General features: G+C 40.1%; 1 protein-coding gene across 2 annotated transcripts in view; it reads left to right on the plus strand.

Moving 5' to 3' along the window:
* Positions 1-4,737: 4,737 nt before the first annotated feature.
* The window catches only part of LOC101393475 (sulfotransferase 1C4), a 30,524-nt gene continuing 8,254 nt past the window's right edge, over positions 4,738-27,007 (plus strand). Inside the window, exons 1-7 of one of the 2 annotated variants that reach the window (XM_087426333.1) lie at positions 4,747-4,924; positions 9,336-9,435; positions 9,499-9,513; positions 11,539-11,659; positions 14,256-14,382; positions 18,478-18,572; positions 20,140-20,311. In XM_087426333.1, the coding sequence (XP_087282459.1) occupies positions 4,747-4,924; positions 9,336-9,435; positions 9,499-9,513; positions 11,539-11,659; positions 14,256-14,382; positions 18,478-18,572; positions 20,140-20,311 (808 nt within the window). Of the gene's footprint in view, positions 4,925-9,335; positions 9,459-9,498; positions 9,514-11,538; positions 11,660-14,255; positions 14,383-18,477; positions 18,573-20,139; positions 20,312-27,007 lie in introns of both variants that reach the window. The other variant, XM_087426332.1, reaches the window with a different exon arrangement.

The raw sequence follows: 27,007 nt of genomic DNA on the forward strand, positions 1-27,007 counted from the left end.
ATGATGGCCCGTGGAAGTCCAAGATGAACACTTTTCTCTCCCTATCTGAGAGGTTCTTGGAGGCAAGAATTATGCAACCAGCCTCTATATCCTCTTTGGCTCTCAGATTGCCTTTACTTTCACTTTGTTCACAGAGACGATTTGCTTCTTGCTTTTTCAGATCCATGTAAGGTTATGACCTCAAAGTACCTGCCAATCACATAAAACAGTTTTTTCTCCAACTGGTGTTCTACTTGGCCCAAAAGCCACTAGTTGATTTGTTCAGTTTCCTGGGGAAACATTCCGTCAATCTTTGGTACAAATAAATATTGCCTAAGAATTGGATTATCCATACTTGGATTATAAAAAATACCTACCTAGATGATCTCACTGCTTTATTTCCTCCAATTTCAAAAATTCAGAAACAGATGTCATCTTCCTCTACGGTTTATATTATTCATAGCATTCACCCTTCTTAGAAGCTAAAATAAATATGCAAGGACATACCCATAAGCTAAGAGAATATTCCAGGTGGGGTTAGTTGAATATCTTTCTGATGAATGGGCATCTAGTACAGATTCGAGGATGAAAAAAATTCTGCAGCTAAGAGAAAAATGTAGGGTTGGGGAAGGTCAGAGCAGGAGCTGGCCAGTGAAACTACAAGGAAAAGAATTAGGGTCTGTGTCTGGGGCAGGGACTAGGGATGGGGTAATAGAGCAGAGACAGGGGCCTGTCAGAGTAGACGAGAGAGGGATTGGGTGAAAACTGCAGATACTGGAAGTCATCATATGTTTCTGAAAGGAAAGTTACAATGAAGACGGTTGACTGGTGAGAAAGGCAGAAGAAACAGAGAGAGAGAAATCAAGAGAATGTAATACCCTGAAGTTAAAGATACAGAACACCTGTCTTCTTCAAGTGAGCAAGACCAACAATATCACAAATACTGAGATGGAATAAATTGAAAGAATTTCACCCAGATTTTGTTTCCTTGCTTTTCTTGATTCTCTCACCAAAATCCCCTAAGGATTACTTGTAGTCCTAGCCCCCCACCCCCACCCCCCCGACAGAACCCAGAACAAGAAATTCAAAAGGTAATAGAAGTTTTGGGTAAGAAGCTAGATGAAGAGACTGTCAAAGATCGTTCAGCACACTTCATTTGAAAGAAATCCAATGACAAGCTACACAATGCTGTCTTCTGATGTCATGGACCACTCCATCCACCCATTTATGAGAAAAGGTACTTTCCAGCCATCGCAAACTTCAGTAAGAACAATACTCCCTCATAGCCAGTATTTTTAAAAAGAATATTAATATGGTCATTTAATTTTTAACTATCACTATACTACCAATAATTCTAAAGTTTTCTCAAAATATTACTCTTTGAAAGAAAATAGATGGTGATATGTATTTGTAATAAAAATTAGCACTTTTTATTTATTTCTAAAATTTCACTTCAAGGAGAAAGCTTTTAGAATAGACTTCCCACCCAATCTCTCAAGTATGACTTCGTTGTCTTTCAGGGACTGTGGGAGACTGAAAGAATTACCTCAAAGTGCACAGAATAAGAGATTCAATGAAGACTATAGTAGGAAAATGGCTGACACTTCTCTGACCTTCCACACAGAACCCTACAGAGAGGGAATTAAAAATCTAGGCCACATAGGGACAATTTTATTACCTTATCTTATAGTTTTTATTTTATTTATCACTGCTTTTCCATTAGAAATGACTTTCTGAACTTGCTCAAATTGTTCAGGCAAGAAATAGAAATTATGTACATTTTTCCTTTCTACATGCACCTGGAAAATAAAATCATTTTGTTAACTAGTCTTGCAGGTCTTCAAGTATAGACTGCATGGTTGTAACAGGAACTGTGGAACTTAGGAGACTGGTGGTCAGGGCTCTAAATCAAGGTACAAAGGTCCTGAGGTCAGCTGGCCAACTTCTTCTGCCCCTTCACCTGGCCCTGGACTTCCCAATAGGAGTATTTTCTCTAACGGGTGACTTTGGCTCAAGAATTCCTCAGAACTGGACCACAGTCTAAGACTTTTCCTACCCAGCCTTCCTTCTCCCCTACTCTCCTGCATAGGGGTTGGTCCTGCACCATGCTCTGACAGCCGCCTCCTCATTTTTCCTTCATAAGCATTGTTTCCAATAAATCTCTTATGTGCCAAGTGTCTGCTTCTCACTAAAAAAGAGAACATTATTCTCCTTTTGTTAGAGTGACCATTATATTTATGATGTACTATTAAATTCAGATAAGCAAGTAAGTATTAGGTTGAATCATCTGTAATTGGCAAAAAAAGAAAAAAAAGAAAGAAAAAACATTCAAGTATCACAAAGGCAACAACTTCAGAATGACTGAAATTACTTAAAAGCTGGGAGGAGAGGTGCCTGGAGCAGAAACTCCAGGCTCTGGGGAGGGAGCACTGCTGGGCCGGGCTGGTGTCTCTGAGGTCATGAGGAGGCTGTTTCTGCAAGTGTGAGAAAACTGTAAACTGTGTTCAGCTGTTGCTGCAGAAAGGAACGGCCACTGTGGAGGGAAGAAACATCTCTGGGGTCCCGCTCACAGAAGGGAACAAATCCGTGTTCTCACTCTCGTCTCTTACTCTCCCTATGGGCAGAGACACAGAGGGGCCAGCTGGCCAAGCAGAAACACGGACTGCAGAGTTCCAGCCCCCACATCTGAAAGGAAACCACAGAGCAGTGGACTTGGACCTGAAAGTCAGTAACTTAACAAGTGGGCCAGCCAGTATCTGACATTTTTAAATCCCAAAAATGGCAATTTCAGATGGTTCAAACTAATATATATATCGCATGTAAAAAAAAAAAAACTGGGAAAAGATCTAGACTTATCGAAAAAAAGAAGCAATCAACTATAATATAGTTAGCAAACTCTCCCTCTCTGCCTTCTACCCCAGGATCCCAAGTGGCAAGTCTTCTCCGAAGATCCTGCAACACATGTGAGGGCTGTCAGGGAAACAGCGGTAGTAACAGACGCTGAGGTAGAGAAACAACTGTTTCCCAGATGACGTTTATAATGGTTTGTTTGAAATTTGTGATTAATGCCAACACTCAACATGCCAGAGGACACAGGACACATACTAGAACATAGATGAACAGTACGGACTCTAAAATCCCTTTAAGGTGACAGAGAGAAGAATCTTCTCACTTGGGTTGGTCAATCTTGAGACAGAGAAATTCTGGTAGAAGTGACTCCTGGAGAAGCCTGACTCTCTGAGTGACACAGAGTGACACAGGGACAATGCTGGATTCACTTCAAAGTGAGTGAAACGTACAGTCCTACAGGGCAGATACCCACCTGAGCCAGCAACTAAGGGAGATGAATAAAAGGTTGCCATTCTTGCCACAGTACTGGAAAGAAAGAATCTCAGAAGTAGAAGAAGATTTTGGAAGTCATTCAGACAGATGGTAAGGTGGCTCTTTTGACATCATTAAGCTGTGTCCTTATCTATGTATTGGGAAACTGTTTGGCAGTTTCTACTCAAGTTAAACATATCTATGACTCAGCAGTTCAGATCCTAGGCTTACACCCAAGATAAATGAGTACATATGTCCACAAAAAAAGAAAAAGTACAAAAATCTCATAGAAGCTTTATTCATAATCACCAGAAACTGGAATCAGCCCATATGTCTACCAAAAGAAGAGTAGACACACAAATTGTATATTCATTTAGTGATCTAGTACACAGCAATAGAAATAAAGGAACTACTCACACTTGCAACCATATCGATGAATTTCGAAAACACCATGTTGAAAGAAGGAAGCCAGACATGAAGAATACATAATGCATGATGCCGTTACTATGAAGTTCAAGAAGAAGAAATACTTTTCCATGATGATAAAAGTCAGAACAGTGCTTGTCTTGGGCATGGGTTGGTAGTGAGACATTGACTGGGAAGCGGCAGGAGGGAACTTGAAGAGGTGATGGAAGTGTTCTATATCTTGATGTAGGTCGTAGTTACACGGGTGTAGGTACAAGTAAAAACACATCAAGATGTAAACTTAAGGTTTGTGCATTTTACTGTATGTTAATTATGCTTGATTTTAAAAGCTCTGTCTGGTAATAGTCCTCAAATAGTACAGTCTAACCTCACATGTACAGAAAAGAACAGAGCCTTGAGAATTAAGCAACTTTCTAATTCAGCCTTGGAAATTGGGATGGAATTCCAAGCTGAATTGTCCCCACTGGCAACATCAACACGTGCCTCTAACACATGACACATTAACAGAAGCTCAGTTCTGCTCAGTCTGGGGGAGATGCTTCTCTAAATCTCCTTGGATGACCAAGGCCAGAACACAGAATCACTAACTGTAGGAGAAGAAAGGGAGGAAGGAAGGTGGTTTCCTGGAGACTTGCTCCAGACATCCCTTCAGTGACCCCTCACAAGTCCCCATCTTAGTGGGCATCCACAGGACCAGGAAATGACCTTCTGGACTTGGACAGTCCCCTTAGCTGAGCTGCCTTCCCACTATACTTCCTTTTGGCAGCATCAAGGTGGGGCCCCACCAGAGTCTTGCCTTAAGGAAGGCATATTCTGGCACAATGTTAAGGATTTTGTTCCAGTTACTCAGGATGTACAAAGCCATGGAAATTACCTCTCTTTGTTTGTCTGAACACACATACCTGTAACAGATGACTAGAGCTCTGTGCCCAAAGCACTGAGTATATAAACCTGTGTGAATCCTAACTTTCATTTACTTTTCACTTTCCCCCACTGGTGCCCAAGACCAAGATGGAGAGAATGGCTAAGGATAAGGTGGAAGAGACAGGGGAGTTAGAATGGGCCTTGCTACCCCGAGGAGAAATTTCCCAAGTAGAAGGGATTTTTCTAGAAAAGAATACATGCAACATCTGGGATAAAATCTGGAACTTCCAAGCCAAGCCGGATGACCTGGTCATTGCTTCCTATCCCAAAGCAGGTATGTAAATAGACATGAGAAGGGGGAACGGAAGTCAGAGCATGTGTCAGCTCTTTTTAGGACAATATGGTAAAGTTTAAGAGTGGAGGAAAGCAATGTCCTTGCCTATAAATTAGATAGAATGGCAAAGAATCTGAAATTTTTCTATAAAACTATAAAGTTTTTTTTAGAGATAGAGTAGTTTATTTATTAAAAATACATAACTAGCCAAAGCAGATTCCTCAGGTCAAAACATTTATGCTAACCATTTTTTTCTTTCATTCAACAATTTACCAAGAATCTTCTAAATACCAGAGACTAGCACTAGGCATAGTGATAGACAAAATGTTCATTATCTTCACCCTGCTGGCATTTACAATCCAGTCTGGAGAAGAACATTAAGCCATTAAACAAACAATTACACAGATCTTTATTACAACTTGTGTTAAGGGCTAAGAAGGAAACATAGAGGGTATAATGAGAGAATATTGGTGGGTCCTAATTTAGATCAAGGAAAGTATATTAGTCCCCCCGTATCCATGGGGGATACACTCCAAGACCCCCAGTGGATGCCTGAAACTGTGAATAGTACCAAACTCTATATATACAATGTTTTTTCCTATACATCCATACCTATAATAATGTTTAATTTATAAATGAGGCAAGTAAGAGATTAACAAAAATAACAATAAAATAGAACAATTATAACAATATACTGTAGTAAAAGTTACCATAGATCTTAGCAACCTCAGCATATGATTTTTTTCTTTCCTTATTAAGTGGAAAACTTGCACCTTTTCACTTAAAGGCGGCACTTTGCAGCTTCTCTTTGGCATATCCCAATTGCCAGCATCACTATTCTTGTGCTTTGGAGCCATTATTAAGTAAAATAAGGGTAACTTGAGCACAAGCACTGCGATGCCCCAACAGTCGATCTGATAACTGAGATGGCTACTAAGTGACTAATGGGCAGGTGGTGTATACAGAGTAGACACGATGGACAAAGGGATAATTAACATCCCAGGCAAGACAGAGCAGGATGGCGTGAAATTCCATCATTGTTACTCAAAGCATCATGCAATTTAAAACTTATGAATTGTTTATTTCTGGAATTTCCCATTTAAGATTTTCAGACCAGGATTGAGCGTGGGTAACTAAAACCGCAAAAAGTCAAACCACAGATGAGGGGGAACTACTGTACAGTGAAGAAACTCGGAACCACTGTGATTATTATGAAGGCAGTGTATGAGTTTGCTAGGGTTACTGTAACAAAGTTCCACAAACTGGGTAGCTTAAACAACAGAAATTTATTGTATCCCAGTTTTGGAGGCTGGAATTCAGAAATCAAGGGTCAGCAGGGCTGGTTGCCTTCTGAGGGCTTGTGAGGAAGGATCTGCTCCAGGCCTCTCTATGTGGTTTGCAGATGGCCGTCTTCATGTTCACATGGTGTTCTCCCTGTAGGCATGCCTATCTCCAAATTTCCCCTTTTAATAAGGACACCAGTCATATCGGATTACAGCCCACCCTAATGACATCATTTTAACTTTATTACTTCTGTAAATATCTCAACTCCAAACAAGGTCACATAAGGCTCCCATCTGCTACTTACTAGCTTACCTAAGTCAGCCTGTCATAATCCTAAATCACTCCCAAATCAGCCTCTTTTCTGTCCATGTCATAGGTCAGGTGCCCTGGGAGGCAGACTCTGAATCAGAAATAAGTGTGTGGAATGTTTAATAGGGAGTGCTCTTGGGATCACTGGGGAATGGAAGAGAAGGAAGAGGGATTTGGCAGAGGGAGGAGTTGAGATTCAACTCAGTCCCCAAAAAAGCCTCATCCAACCCCATGGGATGCTCTGAAGCTGAGGTGGCCCTTCAGAGTTGGTGTTATCCCAGTTGGGGTGAGAGGAACGCTGTCAGCCAGTCACTGGATGCAAGCTGCCCCAGGAAAGGGGCATGACCTTGATCCTGGAAAGGGATGAATACCTGGAGGCTATCTGCCAGCAGCACCCCCAGCAACTGGGAGAATAAACCCTTCTGTTCAGAAGGGGAATGTGGGTAGCACATCCTGTACACTTCACAATCCTCCATATATGGCTGTAGGGCATAACTCCAGCTGCACCTTGCCTGAGCCATGTCATGGGTTGCTGGGATTCTATTCAGGTCAACATCCATGTCTGGGAAGATGCCAGCTAGTAGGTAGAGTCCATAGGAGGGCAGATATCAGATTGCACTGGGTTTCAGGCAGTAGTGATGACTCTAGGAGCATGGGCTAGTGGGATTCAGCTTTCCTGAGGCTAGACGGGGTAGTTCCTGGTGAGTGCAAGTCATGGTGTGAGGGCCTCTGTCAACAGGCTGGGTTGCAGGACAAGTCTGGAGTGTGAGGCAAAGAAGTCCAGCAGAAGCCCTTGTATGGCCTGAACCAACCACCAAGGCAGCCTATGTTTCCTGAGATGCTTACAGCATTTACAACAGCAAATCCAAGTCTGGAAGTGGAATCTGCAGGTAGAGGGCACACATGACTTCCTTTGAGAGGCTCAGCCAGCCTCAGAATCCAGGAAAGGAAGCAGAGTCAGCCTACGTGGAGAAAGGCTCTCCGCTGTTCCCAAAGCAGCCTGGATTGGGCAGAACCAAATGCTACAGAGTTAGGATAATAAATTGACAGGGAGGCAACAAAAGGCTCAAAGATGAAGCTAATTCTGATTCCAGGAGAGCAGAAGGAGAAATCGGTTTTAGTGAAGAGTGGGAACCAATTAAGAGCTGAGTAGATGTGGTACCAGAGAACAGTCTAGAAGGGGAGCCATGGAACAGCAACCAGAGACCACCATCAAGATACTAGGGAAGGACGAGCCAGGATCAAGGGAAATGGGCATGAGGGCACCATGACAAGAATGGCACCTTCCTCCCCAGGGGTTACCTGAGCAAGATAGTCTCCTATGTACTGGCTCTGGCCCTCCAGGTATAGTAGCACCAACATAGTCAAAAAACTAAGACACTTAACATTTATTTAGTGCCTACTGTAAGCTGGGTTCTGCCTATTTTCTCTTCTAATTCTCAAAACCACATGAGAATAATTGATGCTGGGTGGTTTTACATAATTTATCCAAAACCACCCAATTCATATGTCCCAGAAATAGGACTGGAGTCCAGATGATTCCGCACCCCTACACACATCCAAACCAGGCTCCCCTCCAGAGACACAAGACCAGATCAGCCAAGTGTCCCAGAAGCCAAACAGGGAGAGACTTTCTGGAAGGCTAAACACTGCAGAGGCCAAAGGTGCTCAGGGCTGAGAGAACCCCCAGAATCAGGAAGGAGACCATAGATGAGGCCTCAGAGAGAAACAAATATTATCCCCAAACGCAGCAAAGGTTATTTTTCCATTTAAAACCAATTCAACTTTCTTGTAGAAGTCACCGTTTGGTATTACATTGAATCTCTGCTTTTTAAAAAGGAATTCATTCAGTCTAGATTTTTCAGGTTTGTGGATTACTTGGGATTCTTATTTTTCCTTCCTTTTCACATTATTCGCATTGGATCAATTTCATGGTTCTAAAAACGTAACCAGAGAGGAGAAACAAGATTACTTATTAGCAGCCAGGGTTTCATAATAAAAGTGAGTGTTTGGGAATTTCTATGATTTTCCTCAAATGGAGATATTTTTTAAATTAACCCCTATTGTTACATATAATATTTATTTGTATTATCATTTTCTAGAAATACCAATGCGTATTCAGATTTTGAAAAGTACATCATTGGAGTATAAAAATGAATGTCACATGTTGATGCAAAATAACCAATGACCATTCTATAGATAAGAGAAATAAAGTGAGTTTACTTGAGCCAGAGTGAGGATTATAATCCAGGAAGGCCTTAGAAGGTGTTCCAGAGAAGCATGGTTTTCAGCACAGTCTTATATCTTTTTAGAACAAAGAACATACATTAAACACACCCAGGATACATTTCCATCAAAATTTCAAAGAGCTATTCAGTTGCAAATTAGCAGGTCACCATGACCGTGAAGTCAGGAAAGGGACTGATCCGGGCGTTACCACTAGGGCGTTACCCATAGGGTGTAGGAGGGGAAGTGTGCATTCTTATCTTAAGAGAGTGCATTCTTATTTTAATGGTTAAGCAGATGTACAGTGTATGTTTGACAGGCCATAAGTCAGGCTTTTCAGTTCAAGCCGAATCAGTTTTGATTACCCCATATACCTCAATATGTGAAAATCTCTTGTCACACAGTTCTTCCTTTAAACTTTCTGGTGAGGAAAAGATAATCTTAATAGTTGATTTTAATTCAACGTAGTAAGTAACATAAGTGAGTCATTGATAGACAAATTAATTCTTTGTGTAGCATCACATGTTTCTAAACTGTAAGTTGCAGAAAATCAATAGTCAGTTCCTCGGTTCTTTATCTTACTTTCTTTCAGGAACCACTTGGACACAGGAAATTGTCGATCTGATTCAGAACAATGGAGACATTGAGAAGAGCAGGCAGGCTCCCATTCCACTTCGACAGCCTTTCTTGGAGCTGGTAATAACAACATACTCCGGTAAGTCTACAATTTAAAAAATCATAATCTTCAGATAAAGATGGACAATTTGGGAGTTGAGAGTCTGAAAGTCAACCACACACTGAAGAAAAAAAAAAAAACTCCTTTCAGTCCCCAATTCTAAATGCTGGATGAAAGTTATCTTTTCTTCTGCAAATCCAGGTAGGTTCCTTCACTTAAAAACTTAATTAGCCCTAATACTTAACAATAGAGAGGTATTATCTCTCTATTAAATGAAGTGTCAGTGAGTTACAAGTAACAAAGAATATCTACCTACCCCTCCCCCAACGGAGGCCATGTTTTCCCACGTGAGACTTCACTGCCAAATAGGGGTCCTCTACTAGCTGCAAAGACAAGCCAACAGTCCAGAGGCAAGGTGGTAGGTGAGAAAGTGTCTTTTATTGCAGCTTGCTAGCAAGGGGGAAGACGGCAGACTAGTGTCCTTAAACAACCATCTTAAAACTACAAACATTTGAAGCAGTTATATAGGGCAAATGGGCTGAAAGAAGGAGGGGTCTCGGAATGCAACCATCTGGTGGTGTAGTCCTTGAGACACCGGATCATCCCTTTTCCTTGTCACCAGCGATGGATATCAGCATAGGGCTCCTTTCTGGAGGTCATTACATTCCTGAGAAAACTTAAAGAACGAAGTTACTGCCTTATCGCAATAGGGAGGTCTATGTATATACCAAGGCCGAGAAAGTAGCAAAGCATGCGTATTGCACACAAGCAGGTGTGGACTCATCCAGGCTATGTGCAAACTAAAGAACTGTTGACTCAGAAAAGGGGGGGTGTCTTGTGGATCAGGCTCCTTTATCGTTCCAACATGGTTCCCCTCTACAAGATGGCTTCCCTTATGCTAACTTATGCTAACCTTTGACTACATATCTATCATAGCTATTTAAGCAGTGCTAACAAGACCTCAAAGCCAGTGTCAAGGAAGCCTGGCACCAAGTACCCCAGCATCCAGAGCTAGATTTCACAATGCACTTTCCACAGAAAACTAACAAATGATATAGTCATAGCTAAGATTTTCATAGCACTTACCATGTGCCTGGCATTATTCTAAACTCTTTGCATGTATTATTGCATTTAGTCTTCTCAACACACTTGTGAGGCAGCTGCTTTTTATACCCATGTTACAGATGAAGAAACTGAGACACAGAGAGGTTATGATTTGCTCAAAGTCCATAACTAATAGGTAACTGAGCCAATATTTGAACTCAGGAATTCTGTTTGTAAAGTCTATTCTCTTAACCACTAAGCTATATATATATATACAATATATATGTAGTGACTACTCCAGGTATATATATCTGAGGTATAGGATGGAGTTAAATAGACTGTGGTGCACCCACATGGAAATCTGTTCATCTTTAAAAAACATCTGACTTATAAACACATCTTTGGAAAATGAATTAACAAACTAATGCTCGTTGTCTTTTATTTATTTATTTTTTGAACTAGCCTAACGTGTCATGTTTTTAAAACCGCTCAGTCAGTGTCACACCAGGGTGCTTGGGAAAAAGTGGCAAAAATTAGAGTTAAAAATAACTAGGGACAGATTTTGAAGAGTGTTCTAAACTACACTAAGTAATTTGGATTTGATATTAGAGGCCATCTGTGGACACATCTTTGCAAGTCCTCAAGACCTCTACAACAATTTCTTAATTATTATTTTATTTGAATGGTAATTTAAAAATATAATATAGGCTTGTTCTGGATCATCTAGATGATCAGTGTGTAACCTAAATCCTCCCGTGTGGTCTCAGTGTCCTCATTTGCATCTATGTCAACAACCCCCTTGATCCTGAGTGGTCCTGCTGTAATTATTTTTGAAGGTTAATGGGATGAGAAATGGAGATGAGGACCCAGTAGTAAATTAGACACCAAGTGAAGGCCAACATATCAAAGATTTTATCACACAAAATTAAACATAAAGCACTAAAAGAAAACAAGGAAGAATGGTTTTTATCATCTAGGAGTGAAGAAGGGCTAACCATGACATAAAACCCAGCATAAGTGGAAAAAACTGACAAAATCAATTGCATAAAAAATTAAAACTTTTAAAAAATTAAAGAATAAGCCAGAACAATTTTTCAGGACTTAACCAGGCAAATGCAATGCCTTCCCCAAGGACCCTGAAAACTCATCTTCCAGTGCAACTACTGCCTCCATCCTTCTGGGAGAAAAACTGTAAGGTAAGTATGAAGCAAAAATATTCAGAGACGGATTTTCCTATAAGAATGTTGGAAGTGCTTTTTGTGTCAGAAACACAGTCCAGTCATCCCATGTGTGTCTGCCAGGAGCACCAAGGGACAGATTATGGGACCTGTGATCATCTTCTCATTGATAAGAATGAGCTCAGTACACACCTATACTGAGAAGAGGGAGAGGACCAATATCTATGAGGCTTGGTTCCGAGCATCCTCAGCCCCTCAGTCCCTCAGTAATGCTATGAGGGACAGGTACAGATGAGCACACTGTAGCTCAGAGATGTTACACAATTTGTCCAGTGATAAACACCTGGAAGGTGGAATAGATGGGCCAAAAATCCAGGTCTTCTTCACCTGACAGCCCATGATCTTTCCACTACCCTATGTTGCCTACTCTATGCCTTCTACAACCACAAAATTCTTCCTAAGCGTATACACAGCTGGCTTGCTCCTAGCCTTGAGGTAATGAGTATTTAAGTGATCAGAAGATGGCATTGAAGGAATCTTAGAAACCATGTGCTCCACTATCCTCTCATTTTATTTCACTTATAGCTAAACTGTCTCTTTCAAGCATCTAAGGGTGCCTATAAGTTCTAGTCATTCTGAGACCTAATAAAAATCAGATTATTGTGTCAAAATTTTATAAACATCAAAATTATTTTTTGTATTGAAGCTTAATGGGGTGCAGATGCATTTTCACATACATCATGAGTTGGTCACTAAGGAATTTGTTTCAACTCTTTCAGGACCCCAAGAGATGGTTTATTGCCTCATAATCTAAAGAAGTGCTTACCTACAGGGAGAGTCTGCAGATGCGCCCTTGGCAGTAGGCCAAAGCAGTCCCCACCCCTCCTTTTCCATGGGACAGTTCTGTGCCCTTTGACAGTCTTGTCAAGATCCACACCTTATACCATCCCTGGTTCTCTAGACTGTATCCAGGCCCTTAATCAATCCACCTTGCTGACCCTAGTATATATTCCTGTGTAGATCTAGAGTCCAGGGAAAGAAAAAAATGACTGAAGACAAATGTCAATATATCGTTAGTGCAGACAGAGCCAGGCCTGTGTTGAGGGTAACAGTAGAATGAGAATAATTATAACAGTAGGCTGGACAGGACCATAATGAAGAACTGGGTAAGGTGTTTTGGGAGCATAAAGGTCGGAGTATATAACTCCTTGACAAGGAGGGTTGACAAGCGTGACAGAAGAGTTGGGTCATGAGGAATAAACAAGACTTTGCAGATTGGTAAAAGAGGGAGAGCTTTCCTGTTTACCAGAAGAGCAGAAGACAAGACTCTTACACTTAAGCAAACACATGCAAGGCCTGAAAGGTAGGCAGGAGCCAGAGGTTAAAGGCCTTGTTGACATGATAAAATGTTTGGACTTTATCCCATAGGCTACTTAGGTCCCATTGAAGAATTTAAACAAGAAAGTGAAATGATCCCATTTATGTGTTAGAAAGCTCCCCTGGGGACACAGTCGTGTGGAGGAGTGAACGGAACTGGGGCAAGACTGAAAGCAGGATATTAATGAGGTGTAGATGGCAACAGTCCAGGGAAAGAACCGGGAAAATTCAAATTAAGGCAGAGGCAGTGAGGACATGAATTCCAAATGTACAGAACAGACAGAATCTACAGGACTTGGTCAAGGATTGGCTATGGAAGAGATGGAAAAAGAAGCATCTAGTACGATTCTGTGACTTTAATTGTGTTGATGGTTGTACCACTAATGGAAAAAGAGAACAAAGGAGGAAGTGAAAGTTTGTGTGAGGACAAATTGAATTTTGAACCCATAGAATCTGAAATGCCTGCAGGGCATTCAGGTGGAGATGTATGAGGCTGTAGAGAGGTATGTATCAAGAACATATTCATGAGTCATAAATAAGTGAAATTTACAGCAATGGAAGAAAATGGCAAAAAAACCAAGAAAATTGGACAAAATGAGAATAAATGTAGGCCCTAGGCAGAGCTCTAAAGAAAACCAACATGTAAATTAAAGGTTTTAAACTTTCAGCGATCACAAAACCCATTGAGAATCTGAAGGAAGTCATGTCTCCGCTTCTGACAAAGTGCACATCTACACAAAATTTTGCATATTATTTTATAGAGGAGCACAGTCCTCTTGATGTTCATCAGTCTAAGACCTCCTGATTTAAGAGAGGAATGGCAGAACAGGAGGAACTGAAAAAAGGATGGCCAGAAAGATTAGAAAAGATCCACAAAAAAAGTGCTACTGAAGAAAGAGGGAGGTTAAATGTGACCTGTGGGCAATGAGCAAGGGGAAATTGGAGAGCCACCCCAGGGCCAGATCATGCAGGCCCTTGTATCCCAGGTTGAGAATTTTTAACTTAATCCTAAGAGCAACGTACAGATATTGAAAAGTTTTATACAGGGGAGCAACCCAATAATATTTGCATATTTATAAGATTATACTGGCTGCCGGATGATGAATGGAAGAGAACAAAGATTATTCATGGCCTTTAGGACTTGGTTAGTATGAACACAGATGCATACTGAATGCCTAATTTCTAACTCCTTTTATCATTTACATTCTGTCTCTTCCATTTCTTCTCACTACTTTAGATAATCTACGTGGCAAGGAATGCCAAGGACACCATGGTGTCCTACTACCATTTTCAAAGGATGAACAAAACACTTCCTGACCCAGGAAGCTGGGATGAGTACTTTGAGACATTCTTGGCAGGCAAAGGTAAAACAAATGGAAGGAACCAGTCTCCATCTATGTCTGCATAGGATAAGGTTTCCCCGTAAAATTCTTCTTCTGTGGGAAATAAAATTCACCCATAGAAGGAGCTCTGATTGTTCTGTGGGGGAAGGACTAGAGGCAACATCCTTGAGAGATGTGGCATGGCCCTGGCTATGTGTCATCAGTGGTTGGTGATCTGCTTCCAATGACAATATCCACTGAAGGAATTCAGCGAGTATTGCAGAGAAACCAGCTATAATAAGAGAGGGTTCCAACTCTAAGCCTATGCTAAATATTTTACATGCATTAACTTGTTTAATCTTTAAAGCATGGTAATAATATCCATAACTTGCAGGAGTTTGAGTAACTTATGATTACCCTGCTGATAAGAGTAGGGACTAGAATTTGAACATAGGCAGGTCTAGTCAATCTCAAACCCTGTATGCTTAGCTGCCATGTTGAAGTCTTCCCAACTGCCTACATGTTCAACTGGAGAGAAAGATTGTGTACATATGCAAGTTTTCCAACTAGGACCACCATGATGTGGTGGCGATGTGGTGGCCCATGACACTTTGGGATCACAAATTATCATGTGTAGAAATGCATGGCCTTACAATCATGCTTCCAACATCAAAACCGAGTTACCACAAGTTCCTCAAAGTTTTTCTCAATCGCAAATGCTGCTAGAGCTTTTAACGCAGCAACTCTTCTCCTAAAGAAGCCTAAAGAGTATTAAAAAGTGATTAAACCATTGAAGCTGGGTAATGGGTTCACAGAAGTTCACTATACTATTCCCTTTACTCATGTGTATATCTGAATACTTTCATAATAAAAAGATGTTTGAAAAGTTAAAAAAGACAATTTAAGCAAACCTTTTCAAGGTTACACCTTTTGGGAGGTACAATACAAATATAATATTAAATTGGTTTGCACTATGAAATTGAATTGGCAGCTTTGCATGATTAAAACCTAAACATTTGCATTAAATTACTAGATTATGCAAATTCAAAATTTATAACTGAAACTCTTTTTGCTATTATTTATATTGTCCTATGGAGAAACAACTGTCCTCTACAGTTCCCCTATATTTAAGTCCTGTTCCTCTAAAATAATTATGAATAAATTTGATAAAGTATTCCTTTCCATTAGTAATAGTCCACCAGTAAAGCATGGAACTATGATGCCTTTAATTGCCATTTGATTTTCATAATCCTAAATGACAAAAATTATTATTGCAATTTGTTCCTTATGAGATGCATTTTGAGAATGATCTATTTGTACCTTGAGATATTTTTACTTGTTTAATGTCTTCAATAAATTTTGTTGTGGATGTTTTAACAATGATGTCAGAATGCCTTTCGACAAAGAGTGAGCCACAAGGAAGTGACCCGGTTGAACAAGTTGAGAGCATGGGGTTTGTGAGAAGTTGGGTCAGGGCTGATGTATAGATGGCTGTTTCTAAATCAGAGCTGAGAGTGTAGTTCCAACCCCTTGTCCTGCATGAGATAAGTTGTACTTCCACAGAGAGAAGCTTGGGAGTCAACACCGTGAAGGGTATTCCTCTAGATAGACACACATGCACACACAGACACGTGAACTCCTGATGAAGCAGATTCAGGGCTACCAGAATGGGACACGGGGTAAGTAAAACTAAGAAGTACAGTAGCAGCATCTCCTTCTATTTATTAAGGTCTTACTCAGTGCCAGGCACCATGCTGAACATTTTAACCAACTGAAGTAGCTTGAGTACTTTCTGCCAAAGTGAGGATTGGTCCCATGTCTGGAGTGCCCAACCAGACCAGCTTGTCCCAGACTGAGAGAATTCCCGAGACACTGGGTTTTAGGTGATAAAACTGGCACAATCCCAGACAAAACAGGATGGTTCATCACCTTATAACTACATCATATGCCAGAAGAGAGAAAAAAGCTAAATGAATATTCCCTAACGATTGGAAACTATCGCTGGGGGTGGGAGGGGTGAAGTGTTTTTAGTCAGACAGCCTAGCATTAGAGAGACTTTCAGATGCTTTCTAGCAAATGGAGCACAGGAAAGGCAAACTTGTCAGAAGGGATAATGTGATAGAAGCAGGGGGAAAATCATTGATGAATTTTTAGATAAACTTTATTGAGCAGCTACTATGTGCCAGACACTTACTAATCCTAGGCACTACCAGATCAATGCTTTAATATGCCTTAGGTCATTTGATCATGCTGTTATTTCTCTCATCTTAAAAAATAAAATAAAAAACCACTCTGTTTACCCTACCTTCCCCACCCCCAGCTACTGCCCCCTTTCATTCCATTTACTGCCAATGCCTTGAAAGACTGACTCACACTTATTATCCTCAATTTCTCTCCTCCACTGTCTCCCCACCACACCACCAAAACATGCCCAGCTCACCAGCAACCTCTATATTACTACACCCAAAGGCCAATCCTCAGTCCTTGTCTCATTTAACCCATAGCATCATCTAACGCAATCGGTTACTCTCTCTCTCTTCCATGAAATGGTCTCCTCATTGGCTCCCAGAACACCACCCTTTCCTCATGTTCCTCATACCTCTCTGACTGCTCCTTCTTAGTCTCCTTTGCTGGTTTCTCTTTAGCTCCCAGACCCTTGCACTTGGCTTGTTTCTCTTTGCTCCCTACAGTCATTCCTTGGGCAATCTCAATCATCTCATGGCTTCGTTGTCATCTATCTGCTGACGAGTCCCAGATTGGCACCTCTATTCCTGTCTTGGCCCTGCGCTGCAGGTGCATAGACCCAGCTGCCTCGCTGACATTTCCACTTGGATGTCTACAAGGCATCTCAGAGTTCACATGTCCAAATCTGAACTCCTGTCTTTCCTCCAAAACCTGGTCCTCCTGCAGGCTTCCGCATCATAGTTAATTGTGGTTCTGTCCTTTAAGTTGCTCAGGCCTAAAATCTTGAACTTACCTTGAGCTTCTTTCTTTCTTGCACACCCCATCCAATCCATCAACAAATCTGTCAACCCTACCTTCAAAATATATTTAGAATCCTACCAATCCTCAATACTTCTCCTACCTCCCTGATCCAAGCCACCATCACATCTTCCCTGGATAAGAGAACAGCCTCTGCCCTGTCTCTCAACTTCTGCCCTTGCCAAGCTACAGTCTCTTCTCAACACAGAAATCACAGGGATTCTGTTAAAAGGGAAGTCAGATCACCTCACTCCTCTGCTCACAGCCCACCAATGGCATCCCATCTCACTCAGAGTAAAAGCCAGAGCCCTTACTGTAACCCACAAGGCCCACAGGGTTGGGCCGCCTTACCTCTCACGTCTTTCTCCTGCTCCTCTGCCCCTCTCTCACCCTGTCCTAGTCCCATTGGCCTCCTCGCTGTACCTCAGACACCAGGCACTTCCTGCCCCAGCGCTTCGCCTTGCTGTTCCCTCTGCCCAGGAATGCACTTTCCTTCTCTTTCTTCAGGGTTTTACTCAATATCGCCTTCTCAAAGAGCTCTTCTCTGGCCAGCCTGTGAACATTTCAACCTCCTACATAAACCCAACACTTTCCCTCTCCTTCTCTGATTTATTTTTTCTCCTAAGCATGCATTATGATCTAGTACACTACATATTTCACGTGTATCTCATTTGTCTCCCACACAAGATGTACTTCCAGAGGCGGGTTTTCCACCTGTCTTGTCCACTGCTCTAGCCCCAGTACCTCGAACAGTGCTGAGCACACAGTAGGCTCTGTGGAATAAATTAGTAAGTCCTAATATTACCTTATGGGGTAGGTACTATTATTGACCCTTTTTCAGAAATTAGGATTAAAAAAAAAAACCTGAGGCTCAGAGAGATTAAGTAACTGATCCAGGGTCACACAGCTGTGTCACAGCTGGGATTTGAATGCAGCAGGCTCTAGATCCCGAGAGAGTAATCTTGCCAGCTTCCAAAAGGAAGAAAAGTCATGCAGAAAATGGATATAGGAGGTGTGAAAAGTAAATTCTCCCACTTTAGAGTAGCATCGACCACAATTTCCATTTGTATTCTGAAGAAACAAGTTATTTTCTTCTCTGCCTTTTCCTACTCACACCTTCTCATGGCCCAAATACATTATGTGTCTTCCTTTCAGTGGCATGGGGGTCCTGGTATGACCACGTGAAGGGCTGGTGGAGGAAGAAAGACAGTCACCCCATTCTTTATCTTTTCTACGAAGAAATGATCACAGTAAGAAATATACTTGAATCTTGACTTTATAGTATCTTTTCTTAGAATTACAGGTCCACGATAGAAATGAAGGAAAGTAACATATAAAAGTTTATCTATGCAAAATATTTTGCATGCCAACTTCAACTTCTCCAACCATCTTGTCATGTAGCATACATAACTCCAAACTTGGTACCGGTACCATAGTAACCATACTGCACCGGAGGCAGCCTGTTCCTTCCTACAGGCCTCACTGTGCTCTGAGGTCAATTCTCACTTCATCCAGAAGCTTGGAAGAGATCTCCTGTTTGAGCTCCAAGTTTTCTCCCTCTCTAGCTCTCCAGGTTCCTCCTTCCAGGACCTCTACCTTCCCCCCATTATTTGCTCTGATTCCAGAATTAGGATTTTCAACAGGAAAGAATTAGTAAGGAAGAATAGAGCTATTTTGATTTGTTATTTTAAATAAAAGTTTCCAATTAGCAACATCTTTGCATATGTAATCCCTGGCTCCAAGGCTGTGTCGTAAGTTTACATGTAGAATAAATTTATGGAACAATGTAGCCCTGGCTGGCTCGTGGTCCTTCAAGCCTCTGTTTATGACATGGACATCACTGTGATGGTCCATGTCACATGGTCATCACTACGACATCACTAACCCACTCGTGCCCTTCATTATCCACAGCCTCTCTTTCCTCTTCCCCTCTGGATAGACAGAATGCATTTCCTTCCATCTGTTTGGCTTGGGTCAAAATCCCTCTTTCGGTCCATCCTTGCTTTCTGCAGCTTTCCTAAGTGTCAGTGTAGCCCCTGCTTCCCCTAGCTTTGTGCCTGTTTGAGAGAGCCACAGGGACTATTCGCCCAGGCCAGGAAGGACATTCAACCTCGAGTCAGAGCTGCCAGTGAGAAGAGGGGAGATCTGCGAGGGGCGGCCTGGTGACCTCCAAACAGGGCGACTCCCACACCAAACTGGACCCCTTTTCTTAAATTCTAGGAGAGGCAGGAACCCATTTCAGAGTGTGAGGGGCTCTCATGAGGTCCATCTGTAAACAGGTATCCCCAACAGGCCCAGAGTCAGGAATAAGCCCAAATTCAGAGTCACCACACATCAGAACAGAAGCCAAGAGAGCGAGGCCCTGCAGCTCCTCGGTACCAGGCCGGAGCAACGAGCGCTCCGTGCATTTGTGTCTCTCCAATCACAAGAAGGAACCATGACCTGTTTATTTTGAAAGACAGCCAGCTCTTCTCCCGAATACCTTATCTGCTCCCTGTAAAAGTAAAGTAGAATACTAAGTTTCCCAGAGGAAACCCTGCTCAGCACATCCCCTTAGCATCAGCTACAGCACGTGACGAAACACAATTGTTTTAATATATTGCACTTTAAATTGCCATGTTTATTGACATTCATCAATCTACATATAATAAGCATAACTTGTTAGAATTATTTTTAAATATAAATTAACAAGCTCTTAAAACATTGGTTTTAAATGTTTTAACCATTATTCCCAGGCTTAGTTCTCTAAGGTTTGACTATTGTTACATTTTTAGCTTAGAAAAAAATCTACTATGTTTCTTCTACTCTCCTTGACAGGATCCAAAACGTGAAATTAGAAAAGTGATGGAATTCCTGGGGAAGGACCTAACAGAAGAGGTTTTAGACAAAATCGTCTATAATACTTCATTTGATGTAATGAAAAACAACCCCATGACCAACTACACAAATGTTAGAATGAATCATAATATTTCTCCATTCATGAGAAAAGGTGATGTGTACACACTCTTTGTCTTTCCTCTGATAAGAGAAAAAACATTATCAATTCATAAGTGCTTTTCTAACCTTCAAGTTCGGTGAATTGCTGTTTACAGTGTTCCCTGGAGTGAGTTCTTTAAAGCCTTCTTCTGAGACAGAGCCCATGCAGCAAGTGTTTCACAATCAGAGAGCTGTGGGAAACTCTGCCCACCGTATCGGCCTCCTTTGAAGCACTCGAGCATATCCAAGTTTCTAAGAAGAAACTTGTGTAATTCTGCTTAACTGAGAGCTTCAAAAATGTACTTGACCAAAAAGCTTTCTGAAGTAAAGCCTTGGATCTCCAGAAAGCTGGTGTCCCTCCCAACGCATCCTGGAGGATAGTAGCGAAGGTCCTTGGCCTTAAGAGCTCGAAGGGTGGGACCTTCAAGGTTACTTAGTCAAATCACTTCACAGAGGATAACCAAGGTAGCACAGTGAGTCGTTGGAGCCCGGCCAGAGCAGGACCTTCAGCCACGAGCCCAGAGCATATCCTCTGCTACCACACTGCTGACTCCTTATGGAGACAAAAATTGTGCAGTTATGATTATTTTAGGAAAATGAAAAAAAAATATTCTAGTAACTTTTGTTTGATAAAATAAGCAAAAATCTAAGGCTCAAAGGAGAAATTTTCTCTCTAATTTGATCAATGATTAACCTAATTTTTTTTTTATTGGAAAAATTTTACTGTCTATTTGTCCAGATACATATTTATTTATATGCGTAGCAACATACTATACATGCTGGAGTTTTTTCAGGTTTGTTTTTCCAGCTTTATTTAGATAAGATTGACGAATAAAAATTGTATAGGTTTAAATGTGATGTTTTGATATGTGTATACATTATGAAATGATTACCACAATCAAACTAATTAACATATCCACCACCCATATAGTTACCCATTTTGGTGGGGGAGTTGGAACACTAAAGATCTACTATCTTAGCAAATTTCAAGTATATAATAATTAATTATAATCATCATGCTATACATTAGGTCTCCAGAATTTATTTATCTTATAAATGAAAGTTTGTACCCTTTGGCCAACATATCCTCCTTTGCCCCACCCCCTAACCCCTGGTAACCTCCATTCTACTCTATTTCTATGAGTTTGACTTTTTTTAGATTCCACATATAAACGATCACGCAGTATTTATCTTTCTGTGTCTGGCTTATTTCACTTAGCATAATGTTCTCCAGTTTCATCCATGTTGTCACAAATGTCAGGATTTCCTTCTTTGTTAAGGCTGAATAATATTCCACAATACAAACCACATTTTCTTTATCCATTCATATGTCAAGAGACACTTAGATTGTTGCCATATCTTGGCTATTGTGAGTAATGCTGCAATGAACATGGCAGTGCAAATATCTCTTCGAAATAGTAATTTTATTCCCTTGGGATATAACCCAGAAGTGGAATTGCTGGATCAAATGGTAGTTCTATTTTTAATTTTTTGAGGAACCTCCATAATGTTTTCCATAATGACTGTAACAATTTATATTCCCACCAAGAGCACACAAGGGTTCCTTTTTCTCCATATCCTCATCAACGCTTGTTATCTTTTGTTATTTTATTTTTTAATTTTTTGTTTACTGCAGTAACATTGGTTTATAACATTGTATAAATGTCAGGTGTACATCATTATACTTCTATTTATGCATAGATTACATCATGTTCACTACCCAAATACTAATTACAACCCATCATCACACACATGAGCCGAATTATCCCTTTCGCCCTCTTCCCTCCCTCCTTCCCCACTGGTAACCACCAATCCAATCTCTGTCTCTAAGTGTTTGTTTATTGTTGTTGTTATCTACTTCTTAATGAAGGAAATCATACGGTATTTGACCTTCTCCCTCTGACTTATTTCACTTTGCATAATACCCTCAATGTCCATCCATGTTGTCACAAATGGCTGGATTTCATCGTTTCTTATGGCTGAGTAGTATTCCATTGTGTATATATACCACATCTTCTTTATCCATTCGTCCCTTGATGGGCACTTAGGTTGCTTCCAAGTCTTGGCTATTGTGAATAATGCTGCAATGAACACAGGGGTGCATGTATCTTTATGCATTGGTGTTTTCAAGTTCTTTGGATAAATACCCAGCAGTGGAATAGCTGGTTCATATGGTAGTTCTATCTTTGATTTTTTGAGGAATGTCCATACTGTTTTCCATAGTGGCTGCACCAGTTTGTACTCCCACCAGCAGTGTATGAGAGTTCCATTCTCTCCACATCCTCTCCAACACATGTTGTTTCCTGTCTTGTTAATTATAGCCATTCTGACCGGCCTGAGGTGATACCTCACTGTAGCTTGGATTTGCATTTCCCTGATAGTTAATGATTTTGAAAATCTTTTCATGTGCCTGTTGGCCATCTGTATATCTTCTTTGGAGAAATGTCTGTTCAGGTCTTTTGCCCATTTTTTAATTGGGTTGTTAGTTTTTTTGTTGTTGAGATGCATCAGTTCTTTGTATATTTTGGAGATTAAGCCCTTATCAGATGTATGGTTTGCAAATATCTTCTCCCAATTGTTAGGTTGTCTTTTCGTTTTGTTGATGGTTTCCTTTGCTGTGCAGAAGCTTTTTAGTTTGATGTAGTCCCATTTGTTTATTTTTTCTATTGTTTCTCTTGCCTGGTCAGACATGATGCTTGAAAATATGTTGCTAAGACCGATGTAGAAGAGCATACTGCCTATGTTTTCTTCTAGAAGTTTCACAGTTTCAGGTCTTACATTCAAGTCTTTAATCCATTTTGAGTTAATTTTTGTGTATGGTGTAACGTAAGGGTCTACTATCATTTTTTTGCATGTGGCTGTCCAGTTTTCCCAACACCATTTGTTGAAGAGACTTTCTTTTCTCCATTGTATGTCCTTGGCTCCTTTGTCAAAGATTAGCTGTCCATAGATATGTGGGTTTATTTCTGGGCTTTCGATTCTATTCCATTGATCCGTGTGTCTGTTTTTGTGCCAGTACCATGCTGTTTTGGTTACTATAGCTTTGTAGTATATTTTGAAATCAGGGAGTGTGATACCTGCAGCTTTGTTCTTTTTTCTCAGGATTCCTTTACTTATTCGGGGTCTTTTGTTGTTCCAAATAAATTTTAGGATTCTTTGTTCTATTTCTGTGAAAAATGTTGTTGGAACTTTGATAGGGATTGCATTGAATCTATAGATGACTTTAGGAAGTATGGACATCTTAACTATGTTAATTCTTCCAATCCAAGAACACGGAATATCTTTCCATTTCTTTGTGTCTTCTTCAATTTCTTTCAGCAATGTTTTATAGTTTTCTGTGTACAGATCTTTCACCTCTTTGGTTAAGTTTATTCCTAGGTATTTTATTCTTTTTGTTGCAATTGTAAATGGGATGGTATTCTTAATTTCTCTTTCTGCTACTTCGTTGTTAGTGTATAGAAATGCAACTGATTTTTGTATGTTGATTTTGTATCCTGCAAATTTACCATATTCGTTTATTACTTCTAAAAGTTTTCTGGTGGATTCTTAAGGGTTTTCTATATATAAAATCATGTCATCTGCAAATAGTGACAGTTTCACTTCTTCCTTTCCGATTTGGATCCCTTTTATTTCTTTCTCTTGCCTGATTGCTCTGGCTAGGACTTCCAGTACTATGTTAAATAGGAGTGGTGAGAGTGGGCATCCTTGTCTGGTTCCTGTTCTTAGAGGGATAGCTTTCAGTTTTTCACCATTGAGGATGATATTAGCTGTGGGTTTCTCATATACGGTCTTTATTATGTTGAGGTACTTTCCTTCTATACCCATTTTATTCAGAGTTTTTATCATAAATGGATGCTGTATCTTGTCAAATACTTTCTCTGCATCTATTGAGATGATCATGTGATTTTTATTCTTCATTTTATTAATGTGGTGTATTACGTTGATTGATTTGCGAATGTTAAACCATCCCTGCATACCTGGAATAAATCCCACTTGATCATGGTGTATAATCTTTTTAACGTATTGTTGTACGCGATTTGCTAGTATTTTGTTGAGGATTTTTGCATGGATGTTCATCAGTGATATTGGCCTGTAATTTTCTTTTTTTGTGTTGCCCTTGTCTGGTTTTGGTATCAGGGTAATGTCGGCATCATAGAATGAGTTAGGGAGCTTCCCCCCCTCCTCACTTTTTTGGAAGAGTTGGAGAAGGATCGGTATTAAGTCTTCTTTGAATGTTTGGTAGAATTCACCAGGGAAGCCGTCTGGTCCTGGACTTTTATTTTTGGGGAGGGTTTTGATTACTGTTTCGATCTCCTTACTGGTGATTGGTCTATTCAAATTCTCTACTTCTTCTTGATCCAGTTTTGGAAGGTTGTATGATTCCAAGAATTTATCCATTTCTTCCAGATTGTCGAATTGGTTGGCATATAGCTTTTCATAGTATTCTCTTACAATCTTTTGTATTTCTGAGGTGTCTGTTGTAATTTCTCCTCTTTGATTTCTGATTTTACTTATTTATGCCTTCTCTCTTTTTTTCTTGGTGAGTCTAGCTAAAGGTTTGTCAATTTTGTTTATCTTTTCAAAGAACCAGCTCTTGGTTTTATTAATTTTTTCTATTGTTTTTTTGGTCTCTATTTCATTTATTTCTGCCATGATTTTTATCATTTCCCTTCTTCTACTGATTTTGGGCTTTGTTTGTTCTTCTTTTTCCAGTTTCTTCAGGTGCATTGTTAGATTGTTTATTTCAGATTTTTCTTGTTTGTTGAGATAGGCCTGTATTGCTATAAACTTCCCTCTTAGAACCGCTTTTGCTGTATCCCATAAATTCTGGCATGTCGTATTTTCATTTCATTTGTCTCTAAGTAGTTTTTGATTTATTCTTTGATTTCTTCGTTGATCCAGTCGTTGTTCAGTAGCATTTTGTTTAATCGCCACGTATTTGTGGCTTTTCTGATTTTCTTCCTAGAGTTGATTTCTAGTTTCATACCGTTGTGGTCGGAAAAGATGCTTGGTATTATTTCAATCTTCTTAAATTTATGGAGACTAATTTTGTGGCCTAATATGTGATCAATCCCGGAGAATGTTCCATGTGCATTTGAAAAGAACATGTATTCTTTGGTTTTTGGATGGAATGCTCTGTATATATCTACTAGGTCCATCTGTTCTAGTGTGTCATTTAAGGCCAATGTTTCCTTATTGATCTTCTGTTTGGATGATCTATCCGTTGGTGTAAGTGGAGTGTTAAAGTCCCCTACTATTATTGTGTTACTGTCTATTTCTGTTTTTATGTCTGTTAATAATTGCTTTATATATTTATGGTGCACCTACATTGGGTGCGTAGATATTTACAAGTGTTATATCCTCTTGTTGGATTGTTCCCTTGATCATTATGTAATGACCTTGTCTCTTTTTACAGTTTTGTTTTAAAGTCTATTTTGTCTGATATGAGTACTACTACCCCGGCTTTCTTTTCATTGCCATTTGCATGGAGTATCTTTTTCCATCCCTTCACTTTCAGTTTGTGACTGTCTTTAGGTCTGAAGTGTGTCTCTTCTATGCAGCATATATATGGGTCTTGTTTTTTATCCAATCTGCCACCCTGTGCCTTTTAATTGGAGCATTTAGTCCATTGACTAATAGTTTAAAGTAGCTATTGATAAGTACATATTTACTGCCATTTTTTAACTTTTTTTTTCTCAGTATTTTAGTAGTCCTTCTCTGTTCCTTCCTTCTTCTATACAGGATTGATGGTCTCTTTAGTTTGACCTCTGTCTGAAAGCTCTACTCTTTAACTCTCCTACTCCCTCCTTTTATGTTTTTGATTTCATATCTAACCTCTTTTTTGTGCATTTGTATCCATTACCCTCTTATCATGGAAATAGATAATTTTTCCTATTTGTGGTCTTCTCTTTTCCCCTTAAATCAGTCCCTTTAACATTTCTTGTAGCACTGGTTTCTTGGTGACAAACTCCTTTAATTTTTGCTTGTCTGGGAAATTTTTGATCTCTCCTTCCATTTTGAATGATAACCTTGCTGGGTAGAGTATTCTTGGCTGTAAGTTTTTTTCCTTTTAGCACTTTAAATATATCATGCCACTCTCTTCTAGCCTGTAAGGTTTCTGCTGAGAAGTCAGCTGATAGCCTTATGGGGTTTCCTTTGTATGTAACTTGACTTTCTCTTGCGGCTTTTAGGATTCTCTCTTTATCTTTAATTCTGGACATTTTGATTATGATGTGTCTTGGTGTGGGCCTCTTTGGGTTTATCTTGTTTGGAGCTCTCTGTGCTTCCTGTACCTGATTGTCTGTTTCCTTCCTTAGGTTAGGGAAGTTTTCATCTATTATTTCTTGAAATAGATTCTCTGCCCCTTTGTCTTGCTCTTCTCCTTCCAGGACACCTATAGCATGGATGATAGTGCGCTTGATGTTGTCCCAGAGGTCCCTTCTAGTGTCCTTACTCTTTTTAATTCTTTTCTCTTTTACCTGTTCAGCTTGGGTAATTTCTTCCAGTCTTTCATCCAGCTCACAGATCTGTTCTTCTATATCCTCTACTCTGCTTTTGAGTCCCCCTAGTGAATTTTTCATTTCCAGTATTGTATTCTTCATTTCTGATTGGTTCTTTTTTATATCTTCCATTTCTTTGTTGACATTCTCACTGAGTTCATCTATTCTTCTCCCCAGATCAGTGAGCATCCTTAACACTCTTTGTTTGA

The sequence above is a fragment of the Ceratotherium simum genome, chromosome 40 (genome assembly GCF_057802395.1).
Source record: "Ceratotherium simum simum isolate JZ-2026a chromosome 40, ASM5780239v1, whole genome shotgun sequence".
In the NCBI taxonomy this organism is placed as follows: Eukaryota; Metazoa; Chordata; class Mammalia; order Perissodactyla; family Rhinocerotidae; genus Ceratotherium; species Ceratotherium simum.